Source organism: Cyprinodon variegatus, unplaced genomic scaffold (assembly GCF_000732505.1).
Source record: "Cyprinodon variegatus isolate N-32 unplaced genomic scaffold, C_variegatus-1.0 Scaffold385, whole genome shotgun sequence".
Lineage (NCBI taxonomy): Eukaryota > Metazoa > Chordata > Actinopteri > Cyprinodontiformes > Cyprinodontidae > Cyprinodon > Cyprinodon variegatus.
In genome coordinates, this window is record NW_015150838.1 from 749233 (window position 1) to 771386 (window position 22154).

Below are 22154 nucleotides of genomic sequence, written 5' to 3' on the forward strand. Positions count from 1 at the left end.
ACTGATGTGTACTGACATGACCAAACGTTAGCATTAACAAAACCTGGCAACCAGCTGGCAAACAGAGCAATTGAAGTTAATATTGTAGTTATCCACCTAAATTAAAGTGGGAGAGGCGTTATAAACTAGAAATTAATATGTTCATAATGTGTGTAAATATCATTTCCTTCAGCTGTGTTGTTTCTGATTTGATTTTTAATAGAACTCTGATGTACAGATTTGCTTAAAAGGTTTCTGAAATAAAGGAAATAGTTTGACTGACTAGTGTTTATCAACCCTGAGCACGTGTGCCTGTCTGCTTGTTTACATCCAGTATGTTTGTGTTTGTTTTACTTTATTAAAGAACAAATATAAATCCAACCAATCTGACTTTATGTAAAATGGTGATCAGCCAGCATCCCTAACAGCTGTTAGTGCCAACCTTGCAACCCATGCAGAATTATTTTAATTCATCCACATTAAAGGATTTGAGCATTAATGGCCTCCATTTGGTCATGTCACTTTATTATTCATTGTTTTGACTTTGACTAGGCCATTTTGAAACCATTCTTTAGTAGTCATTCAGAGGTGGACTTCTTGGTGTGGTTTGAGTCATTAGCTACGTTTACATGCGTAAATTCCCCCCTGATCCAATCTCAATTTTGGTTAATCAGAAATTCAAAATCTCCGTTTACATGGACACTAAATAAAATGATCCAATCATGATGTGTGTGTACATGTACCAACCAGCTGATCTGATGTAATCATTAAAAATAACTGTAAATTGTTTAATTGTAGAAGAAAAGAAAGCCAACTTTAACTTCCCTCTGTCTCTTGTTTTTTGGTGTTAAGGTCTCAGCAGTATCTAACGCTCATTTGCTACACGGGTAGAGGGCAGGATGGCGTGTTCATCATAGACGTAGCTAATGTTCTGCTAGAGAACCCAATATAGCATTAGCTGAGGGTCACAAACTGATGATCAGAAATTAGTGACATACAACTAGGGTTGCCATATTTAGAAGTTTAATTACGCGTCCCGTATTGAACTGATAAATTTGTTGCGTATTTTCACAAATAACTAAAAAATAAAGTAATTTTGGTGTCACTTGCGCACAGAACAACTCTACTGTTGCAAGTGTGACCCATGTCTACGCGTCCTGATTCTCTCTCCCTCCCTCTCGTAGCTAAAGCTTAGAGTTCTACTGTTCTTGATTCACCTTCCCCTTTATGACGTTGTCTGTCTAAAGCATTCTCCACTCGGTAATCTCTGTTCTTGGGGCGTTTGTCATGGTTTCCTGGTGACGGTCCTCATGTTTAGTTCTAGTTCTACAAACTGTGCACCTGCGTTCGCCAACTCAAAGCATCTATTGCAACATTATTTATTGCAAGTGCCCAGCTGACCTGCTCAGGAAAAGTATAGCACAACAAAGATTAATTTAATAATCTGGGTAACTAACAACCAAAATAAACCAAAGATAAGCAAAAAACAAAAACATTAATATAATACCAGTAATCTTCCCTATCAGGCCAAGCGCGCCATTGGTTTTTATGAGGGGATTTCTGTGCACAATGATACTGTGCAGGCTTAACATTTCCATTTATTAATTATTTTAATTTGCTGTAGCTTATTGCAAGAAATAAAATCCACGCTCAAAGAACAAAATATATATAGTATAGATATAAAGTATAATTATATTTAGTATGGTTCTGTGTTGAGCTGAAAAGGGATACAATTTGGTTAAAATGCAGGAAATACAATTTTTTTAGGAGGAGGAAATACAACTATTAGTTAGTTACCAAGAAATCATAATGTCAAACGTCTCTGTCCAGTATGTCGAATAGTGCCTATATATGTTTGATAGGAGAGCTGTGGGAGAGTTTTCTTGTTTTTCTTTTCTGTTGTTTTTTTTAACAAGTGCTCACTCCTGAGTGGTGTCAAAATTCTAGCTGGGAAAACAAATCATTTAAAAACTTCTTCAAACCAGAAAACTACTAAGTCATTATTTTAATGATTGTTTATAATATTTTACTAACTATCCTGTTAGCTTGCACAAGGTCAGAGGACTTAATACCAAACTAGGAGCAGGTAACTTCTGCCTCCCCTTGAATGCAATACAGCATGTAAGAAATAGACAGAAAACATGGCGGCTGAAGTTTGGAACTTCTTTTGGGTTTCAGGGAAAGGCAATAAGGTAGCTTTGTGCAGCATTTTGTGTAACAAGGTGGCTTTTTGAACATTTCATGAGCTGGAGCATTAGTTCCAGTCTTACTTCAGGTGCCTGGCTGGATTTAACACATAATGGAAAATAAAAGAACAAACCTGCTGTGAAAAGGCAGAGATGTTGCTTTTTGAAAGGAAATCTTCCCCTGATTCATCTAAAACTAGTTTGTGCTTTTACACAAACAAGTGGAAAGCTGTCAGTGGTTCATTGTTTTAGTTTCTAAACGTTTAAAGAATGCACTTTTTCAGTTGAAATTATTTCTTACAATCATATATTAATAATACATTTAATTAAATGGAATCTAAATGGTGGAATTTTTATTTGGATTTAACAGCTTTTGTTTGACATCAAAAAGTAATGCACTTCATTAAAGTAGATGTTCATTTGAAATATGGTTCTGTCTGATGTATTTCAAAAAATTATGTCTTGCATATAATTTTTAAATTCTACAATATCCTAATTTATTCAGTCATTGATAAAATTTGCCATCTTTACCTGTTGGTTTCATCTACTGGTATGTTATTGGTTATCGGTTACCGGTTATCGCCTTTGAAAGTAGAACATTTTGTTGTAGGTGTTTGTATAAAAATCAATTATCACGCATCTCTAGTCACCATAACACAGAAAAGAGGAAACAGAGGTTTATTCTATGCAACTGTAACTATGTCATTTGAATGATAGGTGTGACAAGTTAAATGTTAGGCTGCATGCATGTCCTAGGGGGATGCATTATTGCAAGACGCAGACTGGGAGAGGCTTGGGTGTGGTACTTGTAATGTGGTTCAGCAATATATACTTTATACAAGGCTTACTATAACAGTCTTCATTTAGTTTTCTCTTGTTCAACTGGAATAGTTTCTAATAGGACAAACGAAAACGTTTGAGAAGTTGCAGTATGTATAGAAAAAAGTCCCATCAAAGCTGCGTAGAATCACATTTTTTATTTATATGCTCTTTAATGGGTAGTAAATGCACTTACTTCAGCAGTGACCCATTTTTAATGTTTATAAAGAGTCTGAGTGCTGCGGAGAAATGGATCCTCTGGAAAACAGTCCTGCACAGCGTTTCTTTTAGCATTTCTTTTTTGTTTTGGGTTTTTCTTTAGTTCAGGGGTCTGCAACCTTTCATATTAAAAGCCATTTTGCCCCGAGTCAAGCTAATTAAAAGTTGTTTAGAGATTACATTTATTTTTTGTTATGTTAGTTAATCATCCTTAATCAAGACAACTATCCCCACAACATGGTGCTGCATCGAACCCCATGTGCCCTGATGGACAACAAAGTGACTTGCTTGCAACCATTTTTTTTATCTGTTCAGCTGGATCAAAGCAAATATTTCAGTTATTTGAAGACAGGTTATGGCAGCTGACTGATAAAGCAATCCATCACTCTGTCTGGGATGTCATTTAAAGGGATAAATACTCTAAGGAACAGTATGATGTAAAAATAATTCTGTTTTTAAATCAGAATTTATTCAACCCCTTTACCATCTGTATATAATGACGGTTGCACAGTTTTAATCAAACCTCAAAATACTAAGAACTAGCAGTTCCTGTTTTATTTGTAGTTAAATGTTAACATTATTGCACACAGTTAGTTCTAGTTCCTGGTGATGTAACACACAACTCTTTCAAAGCTTGGTGTGCTTTGACAACACTAATCCAGGCATGTCTAATCCAAAGGGGATTAGGAGTAATTAGTCCTTTATCTGCCAAAGCGCTCTGACTTTCATCATCAGTTTTATGTTAAATGTGTGACAAAAACTCTCTCTCTCTTCTGTTAAAATGAATAGGCGTTGTAATATCAACTAGCCTGCAGAGGGCGGAATTTGGTTTAGTTAAATGCTTTATTTTTTTCCTTGAATAACATAAAACAAGTATTAAAGTAAATTAAATCAAGAATAGCCAGCATCTATTCGTGTTTTTTAATTGGACCCAAATGCAGACAGAAGCAGAACAATTAAACAAGTTTAATGATAAAAGATTATGTATTGCAAAACAGCCGAAAGAAGAATAAGGTGATAGTTTGGTATGAAATAACAGAAGGACCTGGCAGGAAACAACTGAGTAAGAGGAAATTAAATACTGAGGGAGGGGAGGAAAATTACAAAGAAAATTTACCTTCACTCATGTAGGAAAATTACAAGGAACCCAGATGAGTAAATAGGGGATTTGGAACAGCTGTGACAGAATAAAAGCAGTGGAACTGAGTAAACTTTAACTTTAGGCCGAGTAACTGCCACTGTCAGATTTGTAGCCAAAGTATTGGCAATCTCCTTCTGAACTCCTATAAAATTCATTAAATGTTGTACAGAAAGCACCATGCACTTTTAAGTGCCCACAATGAAAGCTTTGTACCCCCCACCCTAAATGTATAGCTTTAGCCTATTTAAATATGCAAAACCTGCACCTGCAATCTGTCTCAAGTCTGATCATCGTATGCAGGTATTTGTATAACCTGCTCCCAGTAATTTCCATGTTCTGGTCATTTGAAGGTTAGGCCCAGTGTGTGCAGCCCACTAGGAAGCTTTAACACAGTGGGGATATTTTCCCACTGTGTGATACTTGAGGAATGTTTCTTTTCCTTAAACAGCAGAAGAGGGGCTCCATGGTGGCACAGTGGGTAGCACCATTGCCTTGTACCAAGAAGGATCTGGGTTTGATTCCTTGCCCAGGGTCTTTCTGCATAGATTTTGCATGTTCTCCCTGTGCATTCGGGTACTGCGGCTTCCTCCCACGGTCCAAAAACATGACTGTTAGGTTAATTGGCTTCTCTTAATTGTGCTTAGGTGTGTTCATGTGTGCACGGTTGTGTGTCTTTGTGGGTCTCTGTTTTGCCCTGCGACAGACAGGTGATTGTACAGGGTGTATCCCGCATCTCACCCATAGACTACAGGGTGGAGGCCCACCGTGATTCTGAGAAGGACTAAGCAGGAGAAAATGAATGGATGGAAATAGCAGAATGTCCTTAAATGATCACTGAAAAATTAACTCAGTATGGCAAGACCTAAATGTCAATAATAAATCCAGATAGGATTGGAAAGGAAAACACAAAAAGGACGTCCTTGATAAAGAGGTGTTTGAATCTCAACATGACTTCCCTGGTTAAAATGAACTGAAACAAAGGATTAAAATGGCTAAAGGGGAGTGTTGGCTTGAGTGGGTTAGAGCAGTAGGTTTGTGTTCTGTGAAGGCAGCAATTAACTAGTTAGATCCCCACAACCTCCACTATGGGTTTCTGAGCAAAACGCTTAACCCCTGATTGCTCTCCGGGCGCCACACGGTGGCAGCCCACTGCTCTCCAAGGGGATGGGTCAAATACAGAGAATTTCCCCATTGTGGGACAATAAAGGGATCTCCACTTACAAAAAAATATATATATATAAAATATTTCTTAAGATAAAGCAATACTTTGTTACAACAAGAGGATTTGATCTATTTTAATATGACAGCATGAGGAAGATATAGGTTACTATAAAATATCTGAGGTCATTTTTTTTTAAATGAATTGTTTAACTAATATTAATCCAAAATCAAACATGTATTAGCTGCTGCATAACTAACATTTGGATACTATTTATATCAGCTTTCCAGGTCTGTAATTTGGTCATGCTTGTAATCCAATCCAATCCAAAACATTATTTATTGTTAAATGTGATTACAGGCTTTTTAGTATTAAAATCGTCAAATTTTTGATACTACATTTTTATTTTTAATGATCTCATTTTCTCCCCATAAATTTCAAATAAAAAGAGAATAGGGGCAAGAAAGTTGGGTGAGTGAGCTTCAACAATCAACAATCTCTAAATATACTGCACAGCCAAGCGGAAAGAGTACTAATTCTTTATTGGCAAATCGTTTCATTCTGACTTCCAAAGGATTTTTCAATAAAGAAAAGCCCAAGTTTTTGCTTTGTGTCTATTGTTGAGAATTGAGGCCACACACCCATCCGTGTACACAACAGGCCCATGACCAGGCATGCTAATGTAAATATTCCCAATGCTATGTTCTGCAATATAAATGTGAAAAGCTCAAGTCATACAAAAATGCAGCAGCAACAGCTTTTATTCGCCGCGCCACAACACTTCAATGAAGTCCCTGAAGTGCTCCGATTCATGGACTTTATGGAATGGAAAACACTGTTGCAACATGTTTAATGTTTTATGCATGCTTTGCTCCTTGTTTAAAAACACCTTAGAGGGTTTGGTGCATTATTCTACGGTATACCCTTGAGCCAAAGTTTACACATAAAGACCAAGCGCTTTGTCAAGACATGCACCTATTCAACACACTACTTCGTTCCAACCCCATCTGAATGAAGCACTACCTGCAGACTAGTGTTTTTTTTTGTGAATTTTGCCATGTCTTACCTGATTTTGTCCATACTAAATTCACTAAACTTCACATTGAGGCGAAATCCATTTTCTTTATGCATCTCATCTTCGTTTTCGTAAACCTGGGTGAAGTTTGCAGCATTTGTTGGACGCTTTCTTTTTTCTGAATTAAGCCAGTAGATCTAGAACAACACAAGCCTTTAAAATCTTACTAAATACAATGTTTTTAAGCTCTACAAGAGCATTTAGACCTACCAGTCTGGAGTCAATTCTAGAATTCTGGATGGTCTTCACAATGTCTTCAGCGTCTTTATCTACCTCTGTGGTATTACTGTTATTACGAACATACAAGTCAAACATAACGGGAATTTCTGTCTTTATGGCGAGCTCAAGTAGCTCACTTAGTTTAGGTATTTTTTCCTCTTTAGCTTTCTTTTTCTGTTCTTCTTTAAGCAGGTGCACTGTATGAAAAGGATCTGCCTGAAAAGAAAAATAACGTTTTTAGTATTTAGTTGCATTTTCTCTTTTTATTTAGACTTTCAGCGAGGCTTACAAACAGAGAGAGCACTCACCTTAATGAACCATTCCCCCGCATTTAGACTCCTCAGCTTATTAAAGTTCCACTCTTTGCCACTTTCGACCAGTGTTGTAATATTTGTTGTTCTATTGAGGAACCCTGACTTATTGTCGTGCATCAGAAAAGGAATTCCGTCTTTGCTAAAGTACCAAACACAATAATTACAGTGCTTAGTTTTTTTTTATCTGGCATATGTACCATTCACTCATAAAACAAACATTACACTATGAGGTTGATATATGACTGCAAAAACATTTAAAGACCAAATCAATAGAGGCAGGTCAACATTTTCCCCCTACCTAAGCTGCACGTCTGTCTCAAACAACGTCACATTGCAAACAGTTGCACTCCTTTCAAACGACATCATGGTGTTCTCCGGGGCAAGCTGAACATCGCAAGAGCATAAGGGTGAGAAACATTTTTACACAAAATACCCCGAGGCTGTGAGCACACAGGTGGTTAAATACACAATATTAAATGGAGCTCATTGTTGACCCAGCAGCAGAGCATGCCAACAAGGGTGCAGAAAGGGGCCATACGGGGCCCCTCGTATGACTGCTGCAGCATCAATAAAAGCAGGTGTAAAAATACATTGTCATTAAACATGAATGCACCTCCTGCTGGAGTTGTAGAAAACAAATGCATTTTTTTTTTTTTTTTTTATCTTTAATTTTAGATCTTGGTAAATCAGCATGCTCACCATTGGTGCTCCTCTGTGGCCCCAGAGACTTGGTTTGGTTGTGTTTTCTAAATCCTCTAGGTATATCAAACAGGGTGAGCGGATGAAGATGGGACAGATAAAGATGAATGCTGACACAGTAACAAATACCAGACCAATTATCCACTTTGATCCTGGAAAAGAAGAAAAAACATCAACAAGTCAGGATTCCATTTTTAGACATTTAAAGGATTAGTGGGAGGATGTCAGCTGTATTCTAAGGTCTTCGTCATTTCTCAACAAAAACAATTATAACTTAAGTTGTTGTCATATGTGACCCAATATGCATATGACGTTAAAAAACATGACTAAATATCAAGTCCTGTCACACTTAAGAAGTACAGGTATTATTTATGATATAAATTCACAGTGTTCTGATAGTCAGGTTGATTTATCATGACATCTCATTTTTATTTACTTTACCACAATATTTTAAAATGACCAGCTGTACTGATAGTTAAATGCTCTACACATAGGCTATACTTGCATTATATGAAAAAGAATTACCACAGTAAATCAATGAAGTTCATTATTTTTGTTTTTTTTTCTATTATAGAAGTTTCTATAATCCAGCATCAGTGTTATCATTTAGCAAGGAGACTGGTCCTTCATTTCAAATTGTTTTGTTTCGAAATGTGTGTAACAACAACAGATCACCTTGTAAAGATGCTGTTTAAAACCAATAAGAATCATCGTGCATGGTGCAATAAGTCCTGTTTTCACATGGGCTAAAAGGCCAATCAGTGAGGAAGAAGCCATTCCCCCAAAAAGCATATTGAAGATAAATAAAATGTACTTGGGCACACAGACCTTAATTTATGGAGCTTAACATTTTGACAAAAAGGTGAGAATATCTAAAGCCTCAGAAAATCTTAACTGTGAAGCAGGGTTGTAGAAGTATACAAGATAGATTTCATAGTGAAAAGAACACCATGTGAAAATACTAAAGCAGCACTCCAAGATGAAGGACTAAAAGCTTGGGTGAAAATTTATCTTCTAAAAGAACAACAAAACATGCTGACAAATTAGTGACAGAGTAGCTTAAGGAAAAGAAACGTGATGTTTTGGAGTAGCCGTCCCTGATCTCAGCCCAGTAAGTTTGTGGGTAGAGTTGAAGAGGTGCGTAGGAGTGTGGCTTACAAACTCAGTTACAACGGATGAATCAGTAGGAATGGCCCAGAATTCTTGTAAATTGTTTAAGCTTGTGGAAGGATGGAAAAAATGGACCAAGTCTTACAGTTTATCGTGGTATTTAGCAAAGAGATAATTCTAGTCATAAACTGATCTAAAAAAAGTAAACATTTAGTTTGATGTGGCATCGGTTTTTATACAGACGTTTATACAGTTTATTCTAACAGTATACACATGTAATATAGTTTGTTTAAGAAGCAGCAAAATATAACATCCGAGTCCAACTGCATATGCTATCTTACAGTTGCTAAGCATACTCCCTAGAATATCATGACATTTAAAAGTATGACTGTTTTTGTACGCCCAATGTTATATAAAAAAACATTTTTAGATGTTAGTATAAGTAATAATTATTAAAGGCTCTTCCTTTATTTTTATCATTTTACTATATTTGTCCTTCCAATCTCCCAAAAAGTTATTGTGAAAGTTATTAAAATAGCAATATGTTGAACTGCTTCTATACATAAGGTTTGTTTCACATATGTAGGTTATAAAATGCAGCTTGAGCTATCAAAATAAAATGTTTTATGTGACTTTGTTGTCTCTTTAATGCATAAAAAAAAATCCTTAAATGTAAAACAAAGCTCATTTTTAAAACCAAGGTATTAGAAGTAAACAGCAATTTAATTAATCTCCATGTTTTAAATCAACCACTGTTTGCTTGGCAAGACGGAATGTAAAATGTCTGCTTTTTTTTTTTTTTGACCAATCAAAAAACAACACTGTTTTACATCTCGTGTTACAATTAACTGAAGGTGCTGTCATATGTTGTGCAAGTTTTCCGTGTTTATCTTGGCTCCTGTCATCACCTTTTACTCAACGTCTGAATGACAGTGAGCCAAACGTCTGAATTTTTAACCGTTTTAAATGACACAAGCAGCCATTGTTGGGTTACTTGTCACTGCCAAAAACTTTTTGGTTTCTCTTTTTTATATGCTAAAGATTAAACCAGATGTCACAAAATTTCTCACACTGGTTAAAAAAAATAACCTTTTAAAACTACAGTTGTTTAGCAGCTGATTTTTTAAGAATGCTATTTAAAAAAAAAAAACTCTAACGTGCTGTTATGGTTAACTAATAAAAAGGAAGTATAAAGTATATTAGGGCTTAAACAATTAATCAGATTAATTGCGATTAATTGATTATTGAAATAATTGTCATCTAATTTAGTAATTAGTTATTAGTTAATTTGAGGTAGAGACTGAAAGACATATCTTTAGCTGACACAGTAACCCACTTAAAGCAGAAATTATTATAAAAATTGTAATATATATATATATATATATATATATATATATATATATATATATATATATATATATATATATATATATATATATATATAAACATTTTGCATTTAAGATAAAAATGTTTTTGTCTCTCAATAGGCTCTATCCAAATCCTTAAGTGAAAATGTTTTAGTTTCACCTGGATTAATTTAGTAAAAAGTCTTTAAAAAAAATAATCTACCGACGAATCAATTTTCAAAACAATCGTTAGTTGCAGCCATAAAGTACATTGGCTTGAAATTCGTCCTTCTTGAAACAAAAATGCAATTATTTTCTCCGGCAAGAATGACATAAACTGTAAAATATTCAATTGTTTTTGTTAAAGAAAGCTAACTTCTTTTCACCTTAAATTCACTTTTAATGGTAAATGTTTCTGTTGTTAAAAAACAAACAAAAAAACATAAAATGAATAAATAAATGGGTCTGTAATGTTTTTTTTAAGCTTTCCAGCTCTCTTTTTACTCTAAATAGCTCCTTGTTCTCCCTTGTCACTTGATATCCTTTTGCTTTTTAAAGCCCAGCATGTTTACCAGGGTAATTTCATTTTCCCAGGGCTTTAGTTGCTCACATACCTAATTCATTATACCTTTCCTCTAGCTTGTTGAGGGTGGTGGTGTCCACAGGTGCATTGCTTTGTTTTACCAGTGCCAGTAACCGAGTAGGAAACTCAGTAAGTAACTGATAAAGGTGATGGTAAAACTGTTGTTTTTATACCTTTAGTATACTAAAAAAACAAGTTTGAAAATGTTTTTTAATGAGTAAGTATAACTCAGAACCCCATCTATGCATCTAGTTTATCAAGAAATAGCCAGGTGCCTTTAATGACAGTCAGTCAGTCACTCAGTCATAACCTGTTAATTAATCTAACACGGAAAGTTATTTTAAAATGTCTTTTTTTCTTTTACGAGAAAGTACACCACAAAACCTTGTCTGTTTTACCAGAACATTTTAAGGAAATGCAGGTACTGATTTTACACCGTTTAGCCAGTCTGAAGAAAAATGTTTTCCTAGAGTAACAATCGCATTGCAGCACTTTCACTTTTCAAACATTCCCTGTTGACTGGCTTTTTTATGTACCGGTAGTTCTTATTAGGTGGATTGCAATCAGACAGACGATATGAATGTGATCGTGTGATCGGAGCCTATATCCTAATAGTTTGTCCCAGGCTGTCAGTTGGCCTGGTACAATAAGAGGAGAACTTACATGTTGGATGCTGTCCGTAATTTTTTTGGAGCATCCGTTTGTAGTCTTCCCATTGTCCATACCATCTAAAGCTTCTACCTGATAACATTTTTGCCTATGATTATAAAGGTTAGGTTTTAAATTCCTTTTATATGCAGACTGGCTTTAATAAATTCAATTTTGACTGGCGGTTTACCTGTTTATTAATATAATAAAAGAAGCAAAACTGTTTTTTATTGGTTACTGTCGGTTAATCATGCAGTCATTAATCTTGTCCTGGGGCTTTTAGAGGAAACCGAATTCCCTGGAATCCCTAGGGAGTTCGTTTATTTACGATCGATTCAGTTCCTGGAGCTTTAGATGGAAAAGGAGACAAATATGTTACATTTACCCACACATACCCATTAGTGGGTCTGATTTATTGGTATAAGATCACCTAAAGATTCCTATGAGAAATGCTTTAAAGGCTTAATGATGCATTGCAATGAATTTATGTGGAAATGTGTATATAAATGGGTGCCATTGAATCATGTGTTTGTATACAAATTAGGTGATGAGCAACGTACCTTTTTTTGCCTCATGGAAAGCCTGGAAGATGAACCAGCTGAGCAGAGTCCAGGCTCCAACAGCACCGAATTGTAAGAAAGGACCCGTGTACTACAAAGAGGGAACAAATGATGATGCTGGTAAACTTTCCACCCAGTGTTAAATCTGTACATGTGCTTGGGCTAAACATTTTTTTTTATTATATTGATGTGAAAAACAATAACAAATGTAGGATACAAAATTCACCAAAAGGCAGTTAATCAGTTTTCAGTAATTCCCATTATTTAAGGTTTTTAATATGATGGAGAAGAAATTGCAAATGGTAAAATGAAATCGATCTGCGTTATTTTCTGATTATTCTCAAACATTTTTACCTTTTTCAACACTGCATTGGATTTATACATCAATATAATCTAGTTAAGAGGGTATCATTATTTATCACTAAAGTATCTTGACCTTTTAGAAAATTTATTTGCTAATTTATTGGCAACTTTGAAAGTAAAACTTGTTGATTCTTGTTTTTTTTTAACATTCAATGCAGGTCAAAATATTATGCATTTTTTTTGTCCATTTCACCTATTTGTATTTTTACTGATAAAGGAGAGTTTATATTAGATTCTCCGACAAAATATTAAGTTTTTTTTTAGTCAGCAAGCCAAACAGCTATTTAAGATACAAAATAAAAAAGATTTTCTGTAAAAATGTATGTTGTGCCAACATAGTTGTGCCAACATGTTCCTCCGTACCTCTTACATAATGAAAAGGTAACATCTTGGCTGCTTCCTCTCACTTTTTTTGCATTGTTTGATCTGCTTAGCAAGCTACAAAAGGCATTGTACTAATTTTTTTTAACAATGTTTAAAACAACTCGACATATCTAAAGCAGGAAAACGTTTTTTGCTAGTTGTATTTGCACATGGTTCACTTGAAGAGCCAAATGTTTAGAAACAATAAGAGTTCCAATCATTCAGCACATGCACATCAGGAAGTTTGCTCAATAACGTGAACATATTTCATTGTTTGCCTTGGACAGAGAAGGGTTTCAGTCATCAAAACACCTCTGTGTCCCAGATGAACAACGGCAGTAACGACGCCTGATTGCCTGATCTGTATAAGGATTCAAACGTATAGAAGGGCTCTTTCCAAGCAGCTTGGAACCTCTGATTCAGCTCTAAATCAAGGAAACTCTTCATCTGAAAAGCAAAATGTCTTCAATTATAACGAGGGAAGTTCAACCGTGCATGTGGCAGAACCAGTTTCTTGTGTAGAAACATTCAAGACATGGCCGGAATCTTCTAAAACCTTCTGAAAGATAATTTTAAATAAATTGAACATTTGATGGACAATTTTCAAAGGATTGAAACAGATTCATTTAACTGAAATGAATGTTCGCAAAAAAAAAAGCTGTGCATAACCAAGGAGGAGGTTTTTAAAAGTAAACCTTAGGGTGTCCACTTCAAAGACTAACACTAGTTATATAGTGCCACAGTGAGTCCAGGTGTTCACCCAGTTCAACAAAACAGCCTAGATCACCCCACCCCTAAAATTAAGTAAATATTATATAATATAGGATTGCTACTTCTGCCAAAAAATAAAAATAAAAAGTTTGGGTTCACCAATAAAAAAGGCTTTGGAGAAGAGATGCTGTCACCATCTAAGATCTTTAGAGAGCTTTTACTAAACAATGCGGATAAACTCTTCCAAATCAGCATGCGATGAGCTTGGGTGTAACTGCTTTCTGGTATATTTTACAAGCAAATAGCACATAAGAGGTTGGAAAAAGTAAAGAAATAATAGTGTGATTGTAACAGAGGTGTTTAAAGAGGCAATTAACTTTGAATGGCTTCTATTGTTCTATACGCTATTGTTGTATCTGATTGAAAGCTAAATAGAATAGAATAGAATAACTTTATTGTCTATCATACACAATGATGGCAGAAATTTCCCTTTGGCTTGTTCACACACACAACAACATAAAAATAAGAGTGCACCGCAAATAACTGAAATCTAAGTAAGTCAATTTTTCTTAAAATAAGTGCCTTTTTTCTTGAATTGAGCAGGTAAGTGACACACTTTGCCAATGGAACAAGAAAATTTACATTCAAAATAAGGGAAAGAACGCAGTCTCCTATTTCAGGTGCATCAGGCAATGTAATATATATATTTTTTTAAATAAGGGTCCATTAGAACTCCCCCCACCTCAACATAAAATGGTTTGACCAGGACAACGGTGGGCTGCAACTTTTGAAGTTCATTTAGCTGCAAACTAAGAATGTCAGGTTTTCAGAAGTGCAGCGCACAGAGACGAGAAGAGAAACGTTGGAAGAAGATGACACCAAAGGCTTGAGGGATTTAAAATATTAAAAATAAACTTAAGATGAGTCAGGGACAGGTCCAGGAATGGAATTGTGGAAGAATGATGCCCGTTCAGAGCCAGGAAAGGAGCAATGCGTTTATCAATGTGATTTTAAAGTATAGCATCCACTAGCGAGTGTAAGAGGGAAACCACAGTTACTTTTACAGAAATACTTGAGCTTAACGCCAAAAGCAGAGAGATGGCAGAGGTCTAGGTGCAGGGTGAAAGATGGGAGAGCCGGCTGAGGGGTGGGGAGCTTGGTGGACAGAGAAAAAAGGAGTAGAGGGTATGAGGAGGCGATAGAGAGCCAACACACTAACTGACTGTTTGTTATGGCAAAAAAGAGATGGCAAATGAAGGCAGATAATCCCCAAAGTATTTAACCTTTTCTATCTCCCACAATGGAAGAGAGAATTTGTTAGGGTCAGAAAAGTCCATATTTTGCCTGCTGTGCTTGCCGTTTTCCTAGGAGTAGAAAAAATTATAACCCAGTGCACTAAATTCAATAGATGGGATGAAAATATCCAACACAAAATACAGAAAGCTTTATGAAGGATTTCCAGGGCTTGAAATAAACGGTGCACACAAACATTGTTTATGGAAATAGAAGAACCTGCTTTATTTTTTCCTATATCTACTTGTGACTGACTAAGGTCTTCTAAGGCCTTCAGAAAAAGGCAGATAATAAAAAACTACCTGGGCTCTAAAATGTCCCAGGAAAGGTCCAAGTCTAACCACATTTTTGAAGTGAAGTCATCTAAGACTTGTTTGGAGGACTAAAAAAAATATTTCTGTAAACAGCAGATTAATGAATAAAAGGAGAATGAAGTATGCAGTTAAGTTGAATATTTTGTGTTTGCGTGTGTGGTGGTGCAAAAAAGACTTTGTTGTCCCGGGCACTAGCAAAACTGTCAGCTGGCCTGTTTACTGTACCTGGAATGAAATAGGTGCAACCGTCCATGGGTCGTGAGGGAATAAACTGAGTGCTACTGTGATCACTAGGGCGATTAAGATCACGCCAATAAAAATGAGGATCTGCAGAAAAGAAAATATGACTGTTAGGTCTGTGATTAAACTATTACAGTTTTAACAGGTGAAGGTTTATGTACCCTGTGCAGCCAGTGTAGATGAAGTTTCACTCTCAATGCAACTTGAACCAATGCAAAAAGCTGCATAAAAACAAAAAAACAAAAAATGGTTTAGACAGAACCGGTTAAAGCTATTCAGTTTTATTCAATCTGATATGTTGATTCTCACCAGCAGCAGAACACAGTAGCTGGCAAACATGGCAGAAACGGTCATCATTACCATGAAATAATTCAAATGCTTGTGAAACTTATAGAAGAGGTCCCTGGTAGAAGCAGAATTAGGACTGGGATAAGAAAGTAAAAGACCAATATATCAATAAACACAAACATCTGATTTGCTCACTCACGCATTTAAATTGTATTGGTCATTGAAAATGATCAGTAGATATATCCAGCAGATGGAAACCAGGGCCCCAACACTGACGAATGTGCACCAGCAGCAGGAACGCTAAAAGGAAAGATAAGATAATGGAATTATGTTCCAGATAAAATGATACAGATCATTCCTCAGCTGTGTTTGTGCGTGATAAGCAACGGACAGGGTGAAGAAATGCTCTACCATGACAGCTCAACCCTTTTATTTTATTTTACCTCAGGTAAACACACCAGCTCTCCTACAAAGGAAATGATAGAAAGTCATCCTAATCTACTTTTTATTGCAGATAAACAAATTAACCCATCACAGCATGTCAGAGCTTGCAAATTCATACACTTCTATTGGCACAAACTGAAATAATCGGTCTTCAATCATCACATCTTTGCTTTACCATCATCGCTAGAAGCAATCATCCATCCATTGCTTTTGGAACTGGGAGCAGATTTGGGGGAATCAGGGAGACCGGTTCCACATACAGAACCACGACTCTCACAATAAAAATGTTTGTTCCACCAAGGTCAGTTGAACATACAACAGGAACTGGCAAACGGTTGGATGCTCCTTCTATCTGATGACTTAGTGAAGCGTACTGAGTGAAATTTTACCACAATATCAACGTTGTTCACACGGATTTTATCAGAGATAGGTGAAAAGTCAAACAACCACCACCAGTCGGACCGTGTTTAAAATCAGCCCTGTTTGATGTGAACGCACCTTTACAGACTTTGTCTTCAGTCATTTCTGAACAAGAGGAAATATCTGCAAACATCCCTCTAAATTTGTAAAAATATTTAATCTGCTGGCAGCTTTGGTTCATTTTCTTTAATCCTGTCTATGACTGTATGACTGATTAACAATCCATTTTCTGATGCTTCTGATAAACTTTATGGATATAATGATTTTATTTTAGAGCAGGAATTGGCAACTGCCCACTCTGCCAACGATGACAAAACCAGAGGTGTGGACTTTAAACCTCCAACTTGAGTCAGAGATTTAATGACTTGAGAATTGGTTGTATCAGAAGGACCTATGACTTGAGTAAAAATAACATTTGACTCCACCCAAGACTAAAGCATCTTTACTCAGCATAACATGGAGCTCTTATTAAAAACTGAACCACAGAAAATGATAATAGTAAATATAAAAACAAAATCCATATAGATTGTTTCCTTAAAGATATTAATGTCTCAGAGATAGCTTGCCACCTAAGCAAGGCACTTAGTCTCTGTGTAATAATGTGATCGGGTGAAAGTGGCTATTCCAGCTAGTTAGCATTAAGCAGAAAAGCTTTAAAAAACATTTGAATTATTGTTTTAAACAGAATAAAGTAAATTTAATCTAGATTAACTTTGGATTTTAAATATACCCACCTTGTTTGTATTACCACTCTGTTTCTTCAGTTGGCAGCTAAAGAAACCTCTGCTGCAATCTCGACAGCAAGTCCTCAGGCTCATTGTGCGTCTTTACGTTCACAGTGCAGAAAATGGATCAAAGAGGATGGAAAAAAACTCTGAAAATGATTTCTGTGGACACAGAAGAGAGAAATGGTCTAATTCAGCTCCCCAAAACCATGGAGAATTAAAGGCAGGGGGAGGCAGAAAGCAAATGAGGCAGGGGGTTCTTTGGATGCTAAGGCGATCTCTCAAAAGAGCTGCTATACAAAGGGGGCTATAGTCAACAGTCTACAATGGCCTGCACCATAGGGTATTGAGTACTGAACAGTCCTGGGAGAGAGCTCCAGCTTTTTGCAGCACAAACGGACACAGTGACAGGCGCAGCCATCCACTGACAGCTTGTGCAGGAAATGCTGAATCTCAGCGAGTAAAAGGCTATGAACAGATGGAGCAAAAAAAAAACAAAAAACTCAGGAAGTTTTTAGACAGTTAGACATTTTATTACTCGTATTTCTTAGTTTTTCTTTTTAGTCGTATAACAAGATTTTTGTCAACATGTTGGGACTCAGTATCCCTCAGTTGTGCCAGGTTTCGGTTGCAAACGCACTTAACAGACATGGAAATTTATCTGTCACTCCTGTCACCCCGACAAGATGCTGTGTTGAGTAACACAGAGCATCAGTTGTGAAAACTTCATTTTTTACGAGAGTTTTCTCACTAGACTGGATTTCACATGAGACAACTTTCTACGTGCCCAGGCGGTTGGTTTTTACAGTTAAGGCACTCATGCTCATCAACCCTAGGGGTCAATAGTAGGTGATAGGAAAGAGAAGAAAGAGAGAGAAACCCTAACATTTATTTGAAGTGACAGTTGATGTCAAAATGAGATGAAGATGTTTTCAAAAAGCCTTTCAGTTTAAAATTAGCAGAGAGTAAGAGTTAATAAGGACATGTATGGGCAGGTCTGCATGCCAAAGTGAAACATAATGTACTGTGTTTCACTGCAACAAAAAACTAAACATACCAGGAAGTCCTGAATTTTTTAGCAATAATTATAATGTATACAAGAATAACCACTCTGGCAGCTGGTGACAAAGTGGAAAAGGAAAAGAAATATGTCCTTATTACCACCAGAGAACAACTATGTACTTCATTATTGGTTTAGATGTTTACAACAATTACCCAATTGTGCCTGTGACAGGTTCTTTGTGCAGGAATATTATTTTAATTGCCACTTTCTTCCATGCATTCTAGCAATGCGGAGTAAATAAACCTTAACAACAAAACAACAATGCAGCTACTGTGATGTTGATGCATTAATTATTGCATTTGGACACGATGCAATATTTTGCTTTATTACTTAACACTGCATGACAAAGCTACCTTTATTAAAATGAAAGCAGTACTATTGCATGTGTATTTCAAGACCACGTTAATAAGAGATGACCTAAAAAAAAAGACAAAATCTTATTACATTTTTATTGCTGCATAAATTAAATCAAAGGCAAACCTACCCTCTTAAAATCTTCTGAGAACAATACATACATGAATACATAAATAATAATGAAAACAAAAATTATATATATATATTTTCTTACTGTATGCAGTGAGGAAGAAAAGGCTGATAAAAGTATTTATACATTTGCCTCTTTTATTTACCCTATAAACACCACAACATGGCGAAATAAAAATAGCCCATCAGACTGACAACCTAGAATCTGATCCTACAACTGTGAGAACTTAATTTAGGTTACTGACCAATGCCATGCTTTAACATATGAGACAAAGAAATGTGATATTATCAGAGGTGGGTAGAGGACCAAAAACATTACTCAAGTAAAAGAAGCACTACTTCAACATATTTCTACTCAAGCGAAATTAGAAAGTAGCCATCCAATAAATTACACTCAGGTAAAACTAAAAGGGATACTCACGTAATGAGCAAATGTTATATTCTTTCAAATGAAGTAAATATAAAAAAAAGTTATGTAAAAATGTATTTTGTGTAAAAGACTAAAAGGGAGTAATTAAAACATTTCTTAAAAGTATATAAGATGGAACAGAGTACACAGCCTCCAGTAACAATATGTACTTTTACTCATATAGTAAACTGTCTGTCTGTGTCTGGTGCATTTAAGGCTTTTATAGTAAAGTTACTCATAGCGGATAGATAAGTCAATGGTTTTACTCAAGTAAGAGTAAAGATATTTCATAGTACTTTTCCTCAGTGGTGTCAAAAGTACACACATTTGTTACTTAAGTAGAAGTATAGATACTGCAGTTTAAAAACACTCTGGTAAAAGCTGAAGTATCAACTTGACCTCTTTACTCAAGTAAAAGTGAAAAATTATGTGCTCAGAAAAAATACTTTAAAAAAACAAAAAAAACCAGCCAGATGCCACTATATGAATTGAAAGCTCAATTTTTCGACTATTTCAAAGAAATTCTTTGAGATAGGGTCAAGGATGAGGGAGGTCTTGTTGGTCTCAGTCTCCATCTCCCGATACGCTCTCACCTGTGTCCGACCTTTCAGACATTTCTACATCTTTTTCTGAATCTGACATTGTAGCATGGTATAGACAATTCACGTTTGCAGTTTGAAGAACACCTGCTTGCTTCTGATTATTTCCTTTCGCTAACCAATGAGTGTTTGAGTTATATGACTCATTCAATTTCCCTAGTTTTCACTAGATGTGGATGGAGCCAATGACCTGCATTGGATGGCACACATGACGTGAAATAAATATTTATAAACATTAAACCGAAGCCATGAGTAACGAGTAACGTTTGTTGTACAAATGTAAGGAATAGAAAGTTCAGATACTTGTGTGAAAATGTAATGAGTAGAAGTCAGAAGTAGGAGGAAAAATAAATAATGAATTATAGATACCTAAAAAGTGTACTTAAGTACAATAACAAAGTATTTGTATTTCGTTACTTGACACCTCTGCTTTTACTTAAGTAAAAAGTAAGGTGCAGTGAATTGACCGAGAAACCGAGGAAATGTAATTAGTTACATCCAACCTCAGAATTTTATGCTTGAAAACTTTCAAAAAAGATTTCCTTCTTCTTTTTCTCATTACCAGGAAAACCAAAAAAATAAAACTTTCATCACCTCATCACATTTTCCAAAAATAAATATAAATATTTACCTTAAAAGCCTAAAACCCAGCACTTTCACAACTATGCAATTTGTACTCAATTAAGAGTAATTAAATAGTGCTCATTTTGTTTTTATTTTTACTTCTATGTAGACATGAGAAAAATTGAAAGACAATTTTATGGTCATTTTTAATTATTTTCGATTCTTCTCCGAGTTAATGACTATATAGTGTCATTGCTTCATTAATGAAAGACTTTTACTAATTTGTCCCTTAAAATCTGTCACCAAATATTCTATAATTCATTGCTAAACGTTAAAGCTTTTTATGGTTTTGTTTACATTGGCATCAAGCGGATCATAAACTAACATAATCAAATAAAGTAAACGAGCTTTTCATGGCGCAAAACATTAATTGAAAAGTCTTCACACCTGAGTAAAGTTTTAATCCGTAGTATCGCGAGACAATGCCTCTCATAGAACCAATCAATCACTGTTTGTTTCCAACCGGATTAATTGCATAAACAGCATTGTCACCTGTAATCTCAAAATGAAACCAGGTTTTGCTAATTTACCGTAGATCAACTCACAAGGTCGCACTCTTCTTCGGATCTCTTCCCTTGACTCCCCTGAAGTTCTCCTTTCCCTCTCTCGCATCTTTTTGTATTCCATGGAAAGAACACATTTACTTATGAATGAGGGTCGACAGACAGACAGGGCGCGAGGAGGAGCGGGTGCTGAGATGAGTGGGAGGATCCAAACCATACAGATCGAGCCTCGGCAGCTGATGATTGGATCTGGAAAACGAAACATGATCCTTTTAATCACATTCACTAGTGTGTTAATAACAAACTGAACAAACCCTTTTTTTTAACAGCACTCATTACTTCAGCTTAGAATAAGAGACATCCGCAGAAAATGCGGTCCAATTTAGACCAATTTAGTTTAGTTTCACTCAAAACGTTGTCATACAGAAGAGAAGAGGATTGGGGCCACTGNAACGTTGTCATACAGAAGAGAAGAGGATTGGGGCCACTGGGGGGAAAAAAGTGTATTATTTCAGTTTAATATGGGAAAATGTTAGAATTCTGGCTTTAATATCAGAATTCTGATTTTTTTCCCCCTCAGAATTGGGACTTTAATCTCAGAATTAAAGCTTCAATCTCAGAATTCTGACTTTTTTCTCAGAATTCTGAATTTAATCTTAGAACTCTCACTTTAATCTCAGAATTCTGGCTTTTCTCAGAATTCTGACTTTAATTTCAGAATTCTTAATTTAATCTCAGAATTCTGACTTTTCTCAGAATTCTGACTTTAATTTCAGAATTCTTAATTTAATCTCAGAATTCTGGCTTTTTTTTCCAGCATTCTGACTTTAATCTCAGAATTCTGCCTTTAATCTCAGAATTCTGCATTTAATTTTATAAATCTGACTTTAATCTCAGGATACTGAGAAAAATCCTGGCATTGTCATCTTGGAATATGCCTGTGCCATCAGGGAAGAAAAAGTCCATTGATGGAATAACCTGGTCATTAAGTATATTTAGGTAGTCACTTGACCTCATTCTTTGAGCACATACTGTTGCTGAACCTAGACCTGACCAACTGCAGCAACCCCAGATCATAACACCGCCCCAACAGGCTTGTACAGTAGGTACTAGGCATGGTGGGTGCATCACTTCACCTGCCTCTCTTCTTACCCTGAATCGCCCATCACTCTGGAACAGGGTAAATCTGGACTCATGAGACCACATGACCTTCTTCCATTGCTCCACAGTCCAATCTTAATGCTCCCTAGCAAAT

General features: G+C 35.8%; 1 protein-coding gene across 2 annotated transcripts in view; it reads right to left on the reverse strand.

Annotated features, from left to right (window-relative positions):
* Window positions 1-21076, reverse strand: part of gdpd2 (glycerophosphodiester phosphodiesterase domain containing 2) — a 24725-nt gene extending 3649 nt beyond the window's left edge. The window contains exons 1-12 of one of the 2 annotated variants that reach the window (XM_015387111.1): window positions 20942-21076; window positions 17228-17380; window positions 15829-15929; window positions 15651-15744; window positions 15503-15562; window positions 15327-15428; window positions 12058-12148; window positions 7811-7962; window positions 7410-7495; window positions 7106-7250; window positions 6789-7013; window positions 6570-6715 (exon numbers count right to left, since the gene is read on the reverse strand). In XM_015387111.1, the coding sequence (XP_015242597.1) occupies window positions 6570-6715; window positions 6789-7013; window positions 7106-7250; window positions 7410-7495; window positions 7811-7962; window positions 12058-12148; window positions 15327-15428; window positions 15503-15562; window positions 15651-15744; window positions 15829-15929; window positions 17228-17311 (1286 nt within the window). In that variant the 5' untranslated portion in view covers window positions 17312-17380; window positions 20942-21076. Of the gene's footprint in view, window positions 1-6569; window positions 6716-6788; window positions 7014-7105; window positions 7251-7409; window positions 7496-7810; window positions 7963-12057; window positions 12149-15326; window positions 15429-15502; window positions 15563-15650; window positions 15745-15828; window positions 15930-17227; window positions 17381-20926 lie in introns of both variants that reach the window. The other variant, XM_015387112.1, reaches the window with a different exon arrangement.
* Window positions 21077-22154: the final 1078 nt, after the last annotated feature.